This window comes from Papio anubis, chromosome 6, assembly GCF_008728515.1.
Source record: "Papio anubis isolate 15944 chromosome 6, Panubis1.0, whole genome shotgun sequence".
Taxonomy (NCBI): Eukaryota; Metazoa; Chordata; class Mammalia; order Primates; family Cercopithecidae; genus Papio; species Papio anubis.
Genome location: NC_044981.1, coordinates 45174383 through 45191226, shown reverse-complemented (window position 1 = coordinate 45191226; position 16844 = coordinate 45174383). Strand labels below are relative to the sequence as shown.

Below are 16844 nucleotides of genomic sequence, written 5' to 3'. Positions count from 1 at the left end.
GCTATAACCAGACATGTGCTGAGGAGAAAGGGGACTGGAGCGGGGAGAGCAGTGAGCACCAGAAAAAATGTATCTCTGCCTCCCAGGTTCAAGCGATTCTCCTGCTACAGCCTCCCAAGTAGCTGGGATTACAGGCACTTTGGGAGGCCGAAGCTGATGGATCACCTGAGGTCAGGAGTTCAAGACCAGCCTGGCCAACATGATGAAACCCCATCTCTACTAAAAATACAAACTTAAGATTTAAAATAAAATACAATAGTAAATATCCCTGCCAGCCTGCTGAATTGACCTTACAGAGTAGGGTGTGTAGTGGTTGTGACTCTCACTGTCACCATTGCTAAACGTTTACTGACATCTTTCAGTCTTGGGGACCCATCCTCTGCTAAAGTCTGTCATAAGAAGGTCATAAATCCCCACCACCTGTGATGTCTCATTTTTGTCTTCTCTTTTCCTCTTACCTTTATACAGTCAGTTTCTAGGAAGGTGTTGTTTTTTTCTTTTTTATGATTGAAAGAATTTGATTAGTTTGACCCTATACCGTTTCACTTTCAGCACGTGCTCTCTACGGTTAATGTCATCCTTGGAAAGCCTGTCTTGAACACATGGAAGGTTTTACAACAGCGATGGACCAATCAGAGTTCACAGCTACTACATTCAGTGGAAAGATTTTCCCAGGCATTGCAGTCAGGAGATAGCCCTCCTTTGTCCTTCTTCCGAACTAATGTGCAGATGAGCAGCATGGTGATCAAGTCCAGCCACCCAAAAACCTATCAACAGAGGTTTGTTTTCCCACACTTTGACCTCTGGGGCAATGTGGTCATTGACAAGAGCTATCTAGAAAAGTTACAGTCGGATTCATCTATTGTCACCATGGCTTTCCCAACTCTCCAAGCCATCCTTGCCCAGGATACCCAGGAAAATAACTTTGCAGATAGCTTAGTGATGACGACCACTGTCAACCACAATATGACTATGCCATTCAGGATTTCAATGACTTTTAAGAACAACAGCCCTTCAGGTGGCAAAACACAGTGTGTCTTCTGGAACTTCCGGCTTGCCGACAACACAGGAGGGTGGGACAGCAATGGGTGCTATGTTGAAGAAGGTGATGGGGACAATGTCACCTGTATCTGTGACCACCTAACGTCATTCTCCATCCTCATGTCTCCTGACTCCCCAGACCCTAGTTCTCTCCTGGGAATACTACTGGATATTATTTCTTATGTCGGGGTGGGCTTTTCCATCTTGAGCTTGGCGGCCTGTCTAGTTGTGGAAGCTGTGGTGTGGAAGTCAGTGACCAAGAACCGGACTTCCTATATGCGCCACACCTGCATAGTGAATATTGCTGCCTCCCTTCTGATTGCCAACACCTGGTTCATTGTGGTCGCTGCCATCCAGGACAATCACAACATACTCTGCAAGACAGCCTGTGTGGCTGCCACCTTCTTCATCCACTTCTTCTACCTCAGCGTCTTCTTCTGGATGCTGACACTGGGCCTCATGCTGTTCTATCGCCTGGTTTTCATTCTGCATGAAACAAGCAGGTCCACTCAGAAAGCCATTGCCTTTTGTCTTGGCTATGGTTGCCCGCTTACCATCTCGGTCATCACGCTGGGAGCCACCCAGCCCCGAGAAGTCTACACGAGGAAGAATGTCTGTTGGCTCAACTGGGAGGACACCAAGGCCCTGCTGGCTTTCGCCATCCCAGCACTAATCATCGTGGTGGTGAACATAACCATCACTATTGTGGTCATCACCAAGATCCTGAGGCCTTCCATTGGAGACAAGCCATGCAAGCAGGAGAAGAGCAGCCTGTTTCAGATCAGCAAGAGCATTGGGGTTCTCACGCCACTCTTGGGCCTTACTTGGGGTTTTGGTCTCACCACTGTGTTCCCAGGGACCAACCTTGTGTTCCATATCATATTTGCCATCCTCAATGTCTTCCAGGTGAGTTTTACAGTGCAGCGCTTTCAGGAAGATTTTATTCCTGTAGGACAAATTAATGATAGAAACACAAACAAGAGTAGGAATGGGGAAGGATTTCAGTCCAGAGGAAGCCTCAGCCCTAAAGAGCAGTAATAATGAGAACTCAATGAGATGGAAAGGACACATTCTTCTGATCCTATGGAACCTCATGCTTTTTATCTCCTACATTATAACCTAGTGTCATTTGCCAGTCTCTGCTAGACACCCTGATTACACCAGTAAAAGGAAAATCCCCATTTGTCTAAGATTATCTTGATGCAGTCTATTATCTCCTAGATGAAAATCCTGTCTTTGTGAGGACAGGGATTGCCCCTTTCTTATTCATCACTATACCCGTATGCCTGATAGAGACCTTGGTACAGAGTAGGTTCTCAATAATCATTTGAATGAAATAAATCCTATGTATTACATAGCAGCTTCTCTGGAAACATCAAAAATCAAAGAATGAATGTCTTGTGAATGCACAATCTGCTTGATTATACTATAATGAAAAAACATCTTCTTTGCTCTCGTGCAACACATAACTAATTATAATACAGGCCAGTTTGATAGAAGAACTATAACAGAGGTATAGTTAGCAAGCCTTTAAAGGACAAGGAAAGAAGTGATTAATTCTGTTTCACCCATTGGAGAGGTGGTAAGGATAGGAAAAATCCTGCCCAAGGATTGAGGCCAGTGTGAGCTTGTGAAGAGGCAGAGGCTGGAGGTGCATTCGAGATACTGCTTTCAGGATGCTTGTGCCAAGAACATATGAACCTTGATTTCTGCTACTGGGGCTGTGTCTCCAAGCTATAAAGTTCATATGTAATGACCTTCATGATATGCCTCATTTGGAAGGAACTAGTTATCCCACCCCACAGCCCAGATTCTTACAATAACTATGTGAGGAATATTGTAGACATAAGAGGTGTACTAATAGCATAACCAACAGGACCTCCAGTTCTCAACTAAAGGAAAATGGGAAAATAGAAAATATCCTCCTAACATCATAACATTTAGAGTCCTTTGGTGTGAACCAACTCTTTGAACAGTATCACGCACTGGACTCATTCCATGAACTCAGATGGAAAAAGAAGTAGTACAAATTTAACACTAGGTTAACAGTACTTTCTCTTTTGCTGGACAAAAGACTACAATTAAAATGTACTTTTTTTAAAATCTTTTTTTCTCAGGGATTATTCATTTTACTCTTTGGATGCCTCTGGGATCTGAAGGTAAGAGCAATGACAGTTTCTTGTTTCTAGAAAAGCCTGAAGTGTTTGTGGCATGTTGCAGTTACGATAGCTTCTTTTAAACATTGCAGGTACAGGAAGCTTTGCTGAATAAGTTTTCATTGTCAAGATGGTCTTCACAGCACTCAAAGGTATACCTTTTCTCTGCAGAGACTTTTCATTTTGTAACCTCATGTATTCCACTAGCATTATGAAGTATAGAGTACTAAATTATTTCTTTGGGATTTTGATCAATTAGGCTAAATATATTGCATCCTCAAACCCGTCTCCCTCAACAGCTATGTTTGGCATAGACCATTCCATTGTTTTTGCTTCTCAAGTCATTCTGCCTATTAAACAGAGCCATAGAGCTCTTGTTGAGATGCTACTCCACATATTTAAATAGGGTTTAAAATAATACATGATATAAACTTAAAGTTGAAATCAAGTGTTCAATGAGAAGCAATCTTCTGGGGGGATTCAAGGTATTAGAGAAAACAAGTTGAAGAATAATAATGGATAGAATTTTCTATAGTTCATTTTGGAACACAACTATTGTCTTTGGATGTATTTGACTGTCTTTCACATGTCAGAAAATACTAGAAGCCTAACAAACAATAAAACTTGTATTTGACAGTTATTTTTCTAATACAGATGATAAGATTCCAGTATTTTAATGTGACCTCTGGGAGTGGGACTAGAGATGCCGGCAGTGACCATAGAGGGTGGAAAATCAATCCTCCTAGAGATGGAAACAACTTTGGTCCCACAAATTTGCTTTGTGATTGTCCCTCTTTTTCTCTCTTCTAGTCAACATCCTTGGGTTCATCCACACCTGTGTTTTCCATGAGTTCTCCAATATCAAGGAGATTTAACAATTTGTTTGGTAAAACAGGTGAGTAGTGGCCTCTAGGTTCTCTCTGCTCACCCAGAACACATTTGCTCAAATGGGGAGCCTCAACACCCCTACTCCTTCACCCAGCTCATGGCATTTACCTGAAATGTCCTCTTTTGGGGTAGAAGTTAAATAGAGGAACTTACCTTTTCACAAATCACCAAAAAGTGGGTGTAGAGGGCAGCTGCCTTTGTTGGGCAACTTTTAATAACTCATAAGGAATAAGATTTGGAGAATCTAGACAATGATTTGGAGAGCTGTCTGTCAAAATTTCATCCATCAGATGAGAACTGAAAATTGCTGACCTTGTCAAACACAGAGTTCTTCTCAAATTATGTTAAATAAGAGTAGATAGGTCATGTTTCAGGGTTATGGGGCAGGAAATAATACATTTAGAAAATCTTAGTACAGGATCTCACTATGTAGGTTTGTTTCCCTTTTTTGTTCTTTTTATAAAGTGGGCTTGTGTTAAACATTGAAGCATAGAACTGTGCATGTGTTACATAAGGGATCACCCAAGTTAGCTATTCTATTAGAAATATTCATGGTTAAATTTCTACCTTGGAGATATGAAATGAATGAATTAATAACTTTGGGCAACAGATCTCAGCTATTCTAGGAAATTGAAACCCCTGTCCCATGCCACCATCCCTCCCCCACAGGAAAATCAGCCCCAGGATTTCTTCTAGCTTTTTGAAACTGAACAGATTTCACAATTGCAGAGTTGAGAAATGTGTCAATATTCCAGATGAAGGCTTTTCATATACAAGCAAATTTTGTGAATGCCTATAAAACTCCAGAGGACTTGGGTTTTTTTCCGCTTCAGTTTGATGAATTACTCATGAAACTAGTGGACCTTCACTTCTGATTATGAAAGTCCCAATGGGCCCTGTTTGGGGGCTCCGTAAGCACCGTCACTTTGGTTTATGTTGTCAGCAGCCTCTAAGATCCCCCCAGGCCATGATGGAAACCTTGTTAGCGGTGGCAGTTCAGCAATCTGATGGTAGGGTGGGCACTTCAACCCTTCTCTCGCCCGACACCCACTCTCCACCCACTCCCTGTGCACAGTCCCCACCTCCCAGCAGACACAAGCCTGTGCACTTGCTCCGGGGCTGCCTTCCTTGCTGCGCTGACTCTCAGCAGTTCTGTTGACACTCCTGACTCCTGCTTCTTTTCTGGTCCTGCCTTTTCTCCCCCTATAATTTTCTCTTTTCTTTCCCTTTACTCTCTATACAAACCTCCACCTTTGGTAGAGCGTCCAAGTCCCTCCCAAGAGCTTCCCCAAGTCACCACAACCCAAGTGGACCAGGAAGATTCCATCATGCAGATGTTCCCAGACCATGCATGTGATGGCATGTGGAGGGCTTCCCACCTTGAGATCTTCCTGTCCTCTGTAGAAACCTGGCTGCTGGTGTGATGTGAAGTAGTGACTGCTTGTTGGCTGCCACGCATGCATGAGAACGACAGCTCTGTTAGTTCTCTGGCATTTCTGGGTCTTGGGAGGAGGGCAGGTATGGGTTGGTTTCCAGGCATGGCTGAGCTTACCTGGTGCCTGGACCACTGCTCCCCTGGGTCCCTTAGGAGATGTTCACAGCCCAAAGTTCATGACAGCTTGTCTTCAAGGCTGAGTTGCTGCTCTGTTTTTCAGGAACGTATAATGTTTCCACCCCAGAAACAACCAGCTCATCCCTGGAAAACTCATCCAGTGCTTATTCGTTGCTCAACTAAGAACAGGATAATCCAACCTACGTGACCTCCTGGGGACAGTGGATGTGCTTTTAAAAAGAGATCCTTGCAAAGCAATGGGGAATGTGTTCTTGGGGCAGGTTTCCGGGAGCAGATGCCAAAAAGACTTTTTCAGAGAGAAGAGGCTTTCTTTTGTAAAGACAGACTAAAAGTAGCTGTTATGTTTATGTTTGTTCCCTCCCCCTCCCCCTTGTGTGATACCACATGTGTATAGTATTTAAGTGAAACTCAAGCCCCCCAAGGCCCAACTTCTCTGTCTATATTGTAATATAGAATTTCAAAGAGACATTTTCACTTTTTACACATTGGGCACAAAGATAAGCTTTGATGAACGTAGTAAGTAAAAGGCTACCTAGAAAATACTTCAGTGAATTCTAAGAAGGAAGGAAGGAAGAAAGGAAGGAAGGAAGGGAGAGAAAGAGGGAGAAAGGGAAAAAGAAGAAAAAGAGAAAGATGAAAATAGGAACAAATAAAGACAACATTAAGGGCCACATTTTAAGATTTCCATGTTAATGATCTAATATAATCACTCAGATAGTGCAACATTGAGAATTTTTTTAATGGCCCAAAAATGGAAACTGAAAGTCAGCCACAGGGAATGAATGCTTTGGGCAGTGTCTTCCTGATGTCTTCTTAGCTAAGAGGAGGGAGAAAAGGCTGAAAAAATAGGGAGGAAATTCCTTCATCAGAACCACTTCAAGTGGATAATAATATTTATAAGAAATGAATGGAAGGAAATATGATTCTCCTGAGGCTAAACACATGCATATATACTTTGTATGTTAAGGTTTGAACTAAGTGAATGTATCTGCAGAGGAAGTATTATAAAGATACGTCATTAGATCCAAGTGCAGATTAAATTTTTATAGTTTATCAGAAAAGCCTTATATATTTGTTCCACATTTTGAAAGCAAAAAATATATTTTTATATACCCTTCAATTGCCAAATTTGATATATTGCACTGAAGACAGACCCTGTCATATATTTAATGGCTTTAAGCAGGTACTTCTCAGTGCAGTATAGATTTTAATAATCTTATAGCATTGTACATTATTATTGCTGTTGTCACTGTTATTGTTACTGTGGATAATGGCCCTTGGTGTGTTATATAGCTCCCTATGTATTCTCTGTTTCCATCTTTAAGTTCCCAGACCAATATACATTAAGAACTTTGCATGGTCTAAGTTGTGTTTATTCCAACCACTCAGAAAGCTCCTGGAAAGAAATTTTACATTTGGCTGTTCTGTGCTCCTAATGACACTTGACCTTGTTGAACAAATGGCGGAACCTTTCCCAAGGATTTGATTGTGAATTATCTGCATGTGTGCTTTTTTTTGGTGTGTATGTATTTCATTAAAAAATATAAATATTTATGAAAATAGCATCCATATTAGAGTTAACTCACATTAGAGTTAATAGCATCCATATTAGAGTGAATAACCACGTGCTATTGATACAGCAACCCTACATTGCAAATAGAAGTCCTATCCCAAAAGGAAAATGAGACAAAAATAGAGATGTGAGACTACTCAGGATATGTGGGCTGTGTGGCAACATAAATGGGCACAGCCATTAGGAAGATGGGGCAAAAGAGGCTGAGATTCAACAGCCATTTCTTTATTGAGGTTCAAAGGAGTTTTCTTTTAATATTTTAACCCTTTAACATATCTTCTTTTTATTTTTAATTTTAAATTCTACTTAAATTCTGCTTCTGCCTCTCTTTTCTTCATGGAGAAGGAGAGGCATGGGGCAGAGGTGGGACAGTTAACGTAAATGAATTCTTTATTTCTACATATTCACAAATGACATAGACATCTACTCCCACATTTGCCTGAGAATTGTCACATCCCTGTCCCAAATGAATGGTGCATTACCAAAAGTCCCTAAAGGAAATCATTGTTATGCTGTAAGTGCATGCCACATTCTTCAGGAATGATCAACTTTGGGCAGAGCTTGGTACTAAGAAGATGGAGACAGAAGTTGGGTTGGGAGAAATCCCTTGAATTAGAATTAGAATTAGAGAAAGAAGGCCTTTGACTGATTTGGTTCCTGGAGTTATATCAAGAAGAATCGAGCCAGGCTTGGAGCACAATGTTAGCAGGGCTATCTTGACATGATCAATCAAGGAAAGCACACAGTATTGGGAGCAGGATGTGGTTGTCATGCTCAAAAATTCAGTGGGACAAGAAACGCTGAACTTCCACCCACTTCAGCCAAGATCCCTCGGGGAATCACTGTGTTCAACCCTCTGAAGGGAACTTTCATTATAGCAGGAGCCTGTGGGAGTTACACAGGATGTGGATCTGCCCCACTGCTCCACTCGTTAACTGGGGCATATTCCCTTATCCCCAGCACACACAAATACACACATGCGCACATGTGCACATACATGCATGTGCTTTCACCCTTTCAAGCCACAGCACTGGGTCCAAATTCCAGAAAAGCTATGAAAGCAAATAATTGGAGAAACACTTGCTGGTTTTCTGCCCACTGCAATACGCATTAGCCCATCCACTACCCTTTCCCAAGAACACCCTAAAATGAACAGTAGAATTCAAAATTGTAGAAGAGCAGCTAAGAAGCTGAGAATTTTATGAATGCAGGAACCTTGCTCGGCCCTGAGGTTGCCATCTCTCAATCAGCAATGATTACAAGGCTATTAGTAGCAGATTTCTGAGCATGAAGGCACATTGAGTTGTGCGATCTGCTTTGTTTGTAAGGTGCCCAGTGCTTCCCTGTGTTTCTGACATCTCTCAGTGTATAAAGTCCATTCCCTGGGCCTAAACTTTCTTGCATTAGAAGCTTTCCATTAAGTCAGTTTCTTGCAAATGGCTTTGTCCTAATGTGTCAGAGTCTGTGAGGTTAGAACATTCACAAATGAGCAGTTAATACAGATTACAGGAATATTCTCTGGGAATATTCTAAGTCCAGACTAACACATCATTTCTTGAGTAAGCCAGATGTCTGCCATCCTCCTCCCCCATTTCTTATTGTTTGCATGGGGAAACGGTTAAATAAATGTCTGTGGGGTTTTCAGGATGTAGGTTGCTAAGGTCAGAAATTAAGAAAAACTGTGGGAAGTCACAGCCTTTTGTGGTTTGTATAGAGAATTTCAAAAAGATCCGTGTTGGAATGCTTCAGAAAAAAAAGTTATATGGAGATGAGAAAGATTACAGCAATTAGTACATATAGAAAGGAGGTGTGGGCAAGTTATTGAGGTGAATGGAGCACAATATTTGTGAAAGGAAATCACAATCATTTGAAGACAAAAAGAAATAGGTGGTCCTAGAAATGCCAGGTAGGTGGAATGCATTTATATTGTGTCATGTGATAGTGAAGTCAAATAAGGCCTCCTCACCTCAAAGAGGAAACCCAGTGACCCAGGCCAGTAAAAGTCTGATTCTTCAAGTGTCCAAAATGAAGGTGGAACTTACCGGGAGCATACCTTCTGATTGTGTTTTTATTTTTATTTATTTTTTTTTTTTTGAGACGGAGTCTCGCTCTGTCGCCCGGGCTGGAGTGCAGTGGCCGGATCTCAGCTCACTGCAAGCTCCGCCTCCCGGGTTCACGCCATTCTCCGGCCTCAGCCTCCCGAGTAGCTGGGACTACAGACGCCCGCCACCTCGCCCGGCTAGTTTTTTGTATTTCTTAATAGAGACAGGGTTTCACCATGTTAGCCAGGATGGTCTCGATCTCCTGACCTCGTGATCCGCCCGTCTCGGCCTCCCAAAGTGCTGGGATTACAGGCTTGAGCCACCGCGCCCGGCCCTGATTGTGTTTTTAAAAGGGCAATCGGAATAGTGTTTCCTCATTTCAAGAGCCCGGTAGTTTAGCGTTAATATTAGGTTCTATTGGTTTCTAAAATTATGACTTGGGATTTAAAATTGCAACATGTATGCCAGCACACAGCTATGCTTCCTTTCCATACTATAACAATGAAATATCTAATGAGCTCTCATGAGCTATCTGTGTAGTAATTTGTGTGCCTTCCTGCAATGCGGTGCTGCCCTGCTCAGTCTTCTGCATGTCACCCAGAATGCAGCTCCCTTTTCCAAACAGCAAACGATCCTTTCCATCTTCCAGGCATGGAGGAGGCCAGCAGCTCGCTGCTGAACTCAACTGGCTGGCAGGGCTGATGGCTTCCCTCACACCATCTGCACTTCCAAGCCGTGTGCAAAGATCCAGCACGTTATAGAAGGTTTAAACAAGGGTCCTTGAAGTAAAGTTTTCAGAAACAAATTGTCTGGCAAACAAAGAGATGCCTGTTCCAACATTTGTGTGTGGATGGCTTGGAATGTTCATTGACAGATGAAAATAGAGCCGTCATTTCCTACAGATGAATATACAGGATGTGAGGGCTCTATTTATCCTCTAGCACATTCTAGATGGAAACCAAGTTTCCCACTCTTCGTGAATATGGAGTGGACAGAAGAAGAAAAGAAGGGAGATGGGACAACTCCCGAAGCCCGCTCTGTGCCAGATACCAGTTCTTATCTCCAAATACCATCTGTATGTGTTAGGGGTAGGCGTGGGGGCCTTGGTCGTGGTGTCCTACGATTCAGACACAGCCGTCCTGTCTATTCTTAAATGATTTTATACACACGCATCCTTCTCTTTTAACCTGTAAACTTTGAGACGACGTTGAAAAGCCACCAGTGTCCACAACAGGTCCCTCCGCACATATCGGGCATGGTTAGGAGATACATGAGCCTGTTCCCACCCCAGGGTTTTTATTCTCTCATGCAGAGCCAAGTGAAGGATGCCAGTGACTATTGAAGCCTAAACAGAACAAACCCAGGATCCTGGGCAGGGGGAAATGGCTTTATTCTCAGCATGAAAGGCAAGAGGACCTGATTGGGCAAGTGGTGGGCAGATTGCTGTCACGGCCCACTTCTGATGACATTAAACAACAAAACCCAGGAATGACTTTGGGTCCTGCCTTTTTCGGATTTTGATTGGTGCCATCCTGAGTCTTCCATCCTGCCAGCCAGCCGGCACCGCAGCAGTTGTGGGAAGAGGAATTTGACTTTGATTAACCGAGAAAAACTGTGCACGCGTTTTCTGTTTTATTTATTTATTTTTTCCTGGAACTGTGAGGGTTTTCCCATGCCCCAGGGGCTCCCTCACAGCTGTCCTATCCCAAGCATTCCCGACAGGAATCTCCAGCTGGGCTGGAGTGACAGCTGGCCTCCAGCACCGCAGCTCCGCAACCACCGCCTGCGTCTCCTGAGGCTCGCGCGCCCCCTGGTGGACTTGAAAGGAGGTGTCCCCGCTGCGGTCCGGCCTCAGGAAGCGCGTGGGAGGCCGAATCAGTCCCGCGGATGACGCGCCCAGTGAGCTACGTTCAGGAAGTAGTGTGATCACATGGACAGAGCGAAGGTCAAGGCATACTGGATAACAGAAACCAGGAATTAAAAAAATCTCTTTCACTCCCGCCTCCTAATACTTTTATATTATGATCCTTGCAGAGGAAAGGGTAGTCAGAAAGCCACGTAGGAATGTGGAGGGAGTTTCACACACGTGGTTTCAGTGTGTGAAAGGCGAAGGAAATTTCGGGCCCCCAATTCACTATGCAAAAAGGAAAAAAATTAAGATGGAAGCTGAGTCAAGCAAGAAACAGCTTTTTCCTTCTGTTGCTAAGCAAATAGCTATCAGATGAAAGGCCAGATATCTCCACAGATGGCTACACTAGGTTCACCTTTTATGTAAAGTGCCAATTTACTGAGATGAATAGATCACTGGCTGTTCTCCTAGCTGCTCCTTTTCTCCTACAAGGCATAGATTCAGCGATGTGACCATATCCTCCCTCTTTCGTCTCCACTTTTTCCCTTTAAATACTGAATCCCTCAAAATATCTTTGCAGAAAGACACAGACCACAGACTGTCTCTGTGATTCTGTGTTCCTTTCTTCCAGGCTTGTTCTTAACTTTGGCAAAATAAACTTCTAAGTTGATTGAGACTTGTCTCAGAGACTGGTTTACAAGTGTGCCTAGCACATCCACAGGCAGGCATACATTTCTGAGGCATACTCACTGGGATAGCTCCTTCCTTTCTCTGTCCCCCCTCACTGATTGACTCTCATTTATGGCACTAACAGCAAAGCTGAAAGCCCTGGAAATGATCTGGTTCAACCATTCCAGATAGGCTGCTGGAAGGTGAGGAAGAAAAATGGGTGCCTTCCATGTTTCATGGGAACCTAATACTTTTTCCATCAAGGCAACTGCAAAAGGATTAACATAGGTGGTCACCTATTCCCTTTCCTAATTCATCCATTGAAAGCCACTGCTGGCCTGGATTTTCATTTTCAATCCATGAAGAATCTGCAGATGAATCTGCAGCTATCCCAGGGCTATCTGACAGTCCAGCCAGCAGCTGAGGCTGGATGGCAAGTTCCTATCCTAGCCTCTGAGCACACATTGCTAACGTGTGATCCAAGAAGACCCAGGAGAAGTCAACAGGGCCAACTGCCAGCAGGGCTGGTCCTTGGAGTAGAGGTACAAACAGAACTGGCCTTAAGTAATGAGGCAGACAGCTTCCCAGTTTGAGGGGGATGTCACACACCTTGGCCTGTTGCTCCTATCCCCTCGAAATAGCTCTCACACCTTCTCCCTCATGTTGGATATTCCTTTTACAAAAACCGAAATCTCAAGGACAGATAAGATTAACAAGGTTAATCTCAGGTTAATCTCAAAGAGAGAAAATGTATGCAAATATACTTCTGGGTGAGAAACACAGTAACTTAAATTTACCATCGATTGAAAATGACTGGTAACTATGTAACTATGTTAACCAACATTTTTTGAGCCCTTGCTGTGTACCTGGTGCTGTTCTAAGATTTTTATGCATATAATCTCATTTAAACAGTATACCAAACCAAAAGTAACTAAAGATTCTTTTTCTTTGCATTTTTAGAGGAAAAAAATGAGCACAGAGAGGTAAATAACTTGCCCACAGTCACACAGCTGAGGACCAGTAGAACCAGGATCTAAATGCAATGTCTGACCTAGAACATGGACATGTATCCACCGCCTTATACTGCTTCTCTGTGCAACCTGATGCCAGTTACTTTCTTAAAAGTAGGCTTCCATAGCAGGAAGAGTTTCAAATGCACAAAATGAGAGGGAAGACAACAGTGACAGAGAGGGTGGAGGAGTTAAGGCTTCATCTCGCTTTATAATTCTACCTTGGGTCAGCCCAGGACATAATGACCAATATTCTGAGCAAACTTCAGAGTGTGCCTACTTCCTTTTTAAGTCTCTGATGAAGCATCAAAGAATTCCTGCTGTGCTGCTTTTTTTTTTTTTTTTTTTTTTTTTGAGGCGGAGTCTCGCTCTGTCGCCCAGGCTGGAGTGCAGTGGCCAGATCTCAGCTCACTGCAAGCTCTGCCTCCCGGGTTTATGCCATTCTCCTGCCTCAGCCTCCCGAGGAGCTGGGACTATAGGGGCCCGCCACCTCGCCCGGCTAGTTTTTTGTATTTTTTAGTAGAGACGGGGTTTCACCGGGTTAGCCAGGATGGTCTCGATCTCCTGACCTCGTGATCCGCCCGTCTCGGCCTCCCAAAGTGCTGGGATTACAGGCTTGAGCCACCGCGCCCGGCGCTGTGCTGCTTTATTAAAGGTAGATATCAACTTAGCTATCTAGTAGACCCCCCAGCTTCAGTCTTCATTTAAGTGAGCTTCCTGTAAGGTCTCAATCACCAGTATTATTGTTTTTATTTACGTCTTGGATCTATCAAGAATTCTGGGAGTGTTGGATGGCATTTAGATACGTAGGAAGAAAATATGGCTTCCCAGAAATGAAGAGTGATTCTGAGGCTATGTTTAAACATATCAAGTGGAGAATTGGAGCATTTGCCCTATTACATTTAGCTAAGTCATGATTTTCCTTATGACATGCAGACTGAAACAGCAGCTGATTTGCTACTTGAATGCTTTGCATTCTTTGCTTCATTTTGCATGGACAGGTGTATTGGGCTGTTCTTCAGCATTGATTGACAGCCAGTTCGGCAAATGTGGTATGGTGGTTAAGAGCATTGGTTCTAGAGCCAAACTGTGTGCTTTTCAATTGTAGGTGCACCACTTCTTAGTTTGGCTTTTGGTAAAATAACTCTTTCTGCCTCAATTTGCACTATGTGAAAGGAGATAATAATGGCACAGGCTCCATGGGTTGTTATAAAATTCTTATAAAGCCTATGAAATCATATCTGGCATGCAATTATTGCTGAATACAGTTAGTCTTTATTATTTTACATCATACTGTGTATGCATAAACATTACAGTAGATATGCATCATACACACATATATACATCATGCATCACAACTTGGCCAAATTTATTAGGGCAAATATCTCAATTCTCCACTTGATATGTTTAAAGACAGTCTCAGAATCACATTTCATTTCTGAGAAGTCATATTTTCTTCCTATGTGTCTAAATAATATCCAACACTCAGAATACTTGATAGATCTTGATAGAACTCAGATTTAGACACCAGCTCTATTCAGAATCAAACTACATATGCCTTTCACATTGTCACATTTAATTCATGGTTAAGAGCTTTTGAGAATAACATCAAAGGTATATGATATCCTCAATCATAACTTTACCAAAGTTTGAGTTTAAATCATGCTCATTATGAAGCCAGAATTGGTGAATAATTCACATAACAAGTGTGTGAGCCTGGTTAACTTCCCCATGTCTGCATTTCAAATCAATTTTGGTGATCTTACATATTACATAATTTTATTTAATCCTCAAACTAATTTTGTTATGTCTTTTCTTTACAGATGAACCAATTATGCGCTATAGCAGTGGTACTAATTAAGGCTTTCTCAGTTACAGGTAATAGAACCACACTCAAGCTCATTTAAGCAAAAGTAGGCACTTACCATATAATTGGGAAAGATACTAGATTGGTATACCTTCAGGTATAGCTACATTCAGGTGCCCAAACAGTGTTCTCAGAGTTCTGGCTCTTCCTTTTGGGTTGTTGTCTCTCTTTGTGTATTTATTTCATTCCAAGGTAGATCTTCAGGGAGAGAAATTTATGAGGTCCTTAGACCCATAGATTGAGGTTTAAAAAGAAGATCAACACTTTTCTTCTCCAAATGTACATGTATATATGGCAGTACAGGGTATCATGATTGGCGTAGTCTGAGCTATATGCTGGCTGGCCCCATAGAAATAATCATATCTGTTAGGATAATGTTTTCTATGAGTACCAGACATTCAAAATAACAGTAACTTAAAGTAGAAGTTTATTTTGCTAACACAGATAAGCAGCCCAAGACTGGTGTGGCAGCCTGGCCCAATGCAGTTCTCAGAAATCCAGATACTTTCTATATTTTAATCTGCTTTTCCCAAGGTCACAGCATGGCCCCATTTGGCAGCTCTCACTCTGGTCATTACATCCCCTTATCAGGCATTAGGACAGAGGAAGGGACTGCAGGTGTGCACCAAGACTCCTTTAGGAAAGGTTCCCAGAAGCTCACATGCAACATTCCTGCTTCCATTCCATTGGCCTGAATTTGGTCACACTACCTCACTGTATCAGTCCATTTTCACACAGCTATAAAGAACTACCTGAGACTGGGTAATTTGTAAAGGAAAGAGGTTTAATTGACTAGCAGTTCTGCAAAGCTGGGGAAGCCTCGGGAAACTTACAATCATAGTGGAAGGCAAAGGGGAAGCAAGGCACATCTTACATGGCAGCAAGACTTGAAAGTGAGAGAGCAAGGAGGTGTGCCACACTTTAAAACAATCGACTCTCACGAGAACTCGCTTACCATCACGAGAATAGCATAGGTGAAACCACCCCCATGATCCAATCACCTCTCACCAGTTCCCTCCCTCCACATATGGGGATTACAATTCAAGATGAGACTTGGGTGGGGACACAGTGACAAACCATATCACCCATCTACCTGCAAAGGAAGCAGGAGAATGTAAACCAGACTCTGAGTAGTCATTTGACCAGTTGGAGTTTGGAGATTCTATTACTGAGAAAAGAAGAATGGATGTTGGTGACCATTTTTGTTGGGGGCTAATCATCTGAACATCTCCTGTACCTCCTGCTCTCTTCTCATACCTTTCTTATGACCCCATTTTTGTATTCTCCTTTTATTCTCTTGACCAGATAGGATCTTTAAATGTTTTTAATGATTTTCATTGAGTTGATGAGCCACACATGGGTCAATTTGTCCTGAATTTGTCTGGGCCCTAAGGGATGCTGTGACCCAGATGAGGCCCATGTCTCAATCCATTCTGGGATTCCAGGACTAGTCCTTGGCAAAATTGCAGAAGGCAAAGAGAGATGGGTCCTGTCTTTACTCTGATATCACTGTTAGCTGCAGCTCTTACACACACACAAACACACACACACATCCACACACACATCCTATTGGGCTGCCCTACCCATATAAAATCTTTCCTATCAAATTTTTTCATATCAGTACTCATTAGAGGTCACTGGCACCTGACTCCATTATCTCCTATCCCCCATTCATGAGGGTTTTCAAGAGTTTTCTAAATGATACTCACAGCAACAGGATAACTATAAATCCTTTCAAACTTTTCTTTGCTTAGAGACTTTTGAAAAACATATTTATATTAAAACTGACATAAGAAAAGTGTTTTAGCCATATTTATAAACACATAGAAATTTGAGTAGGTGACTAATCATCCATAAAACTGATATCCCTAATAAGGAAAACCAAGTAAAAAAGACCTTTACATAGTGTTCGATATAGTTTAGCCTATATTTTATAGCGCCTTCCAAACCTCTGATCTTATTAAGCTTTTCTGTAGTCAAACAAGAATAATATATTCTGCTATTAAGTGGCTCTATGACTTAGCCTCTCCAGAATTGTCTCAGTTTACCCAAATACAAGATTACCCAAATACAGAATCTCAAAAATGTCATCAAGCCATAAAACAAATGATATAATTCATGAGAAAGGAGGAGCTCAAGAAGGGAAGGTGTGAGATCATCTGTAATTTGCTTGTAA

The 16844-nt window shown here is 42.3% G+C and overlaps 1 protein-coding gene across 7 annotated transcripts in view; it reads left to right on the top strand.

Moving 5' to 3' along the window:
* Nucleotides 1-7218, top strand: part of ADGRF5 (adhesion G protein-coupled receptor F5) — a 102784-nt gene extending 95566 nt beyond the window's left edge. For 5 of the 7 annotated variants that reach the window (XM_009205324.3, XM_003897697.5, XM_003897696.5 and 2 more), the window contains 5 exons: nucleotides 553-1947; nucleotides 3159-3200; nucleotides 3290-3349; nucleotides 4008-4092; nucleotides 5741-7218. In XM_009205324.3, coding sequence (XP_009203588.2) covers nucleotides 553-1947; nucleotides 3159-3200; nucleotides 3290-3349; nucleotides 4008-4092; nucleotides 5741-5820 — 1662 coding nt within the window. In that variant the 3' untranslated portion in view covers nucleotides 5821-7218. Of the gene's footprint in view, nucleotides 1-552; nucleotides 1948-3158; nucleotides 3201-3289; nucleotides 3350-4007; nucleotides 4093-5028; nucleotides 5096-5740 lie in introns of all 7 variants that reach the window. The other 2 variants (XM_009205326.4, XM_009205325.4) reach the window with 1 other exon arrangement.
* Nucleotides 7219-16844: the final 9626 nt, after the last annotated feature.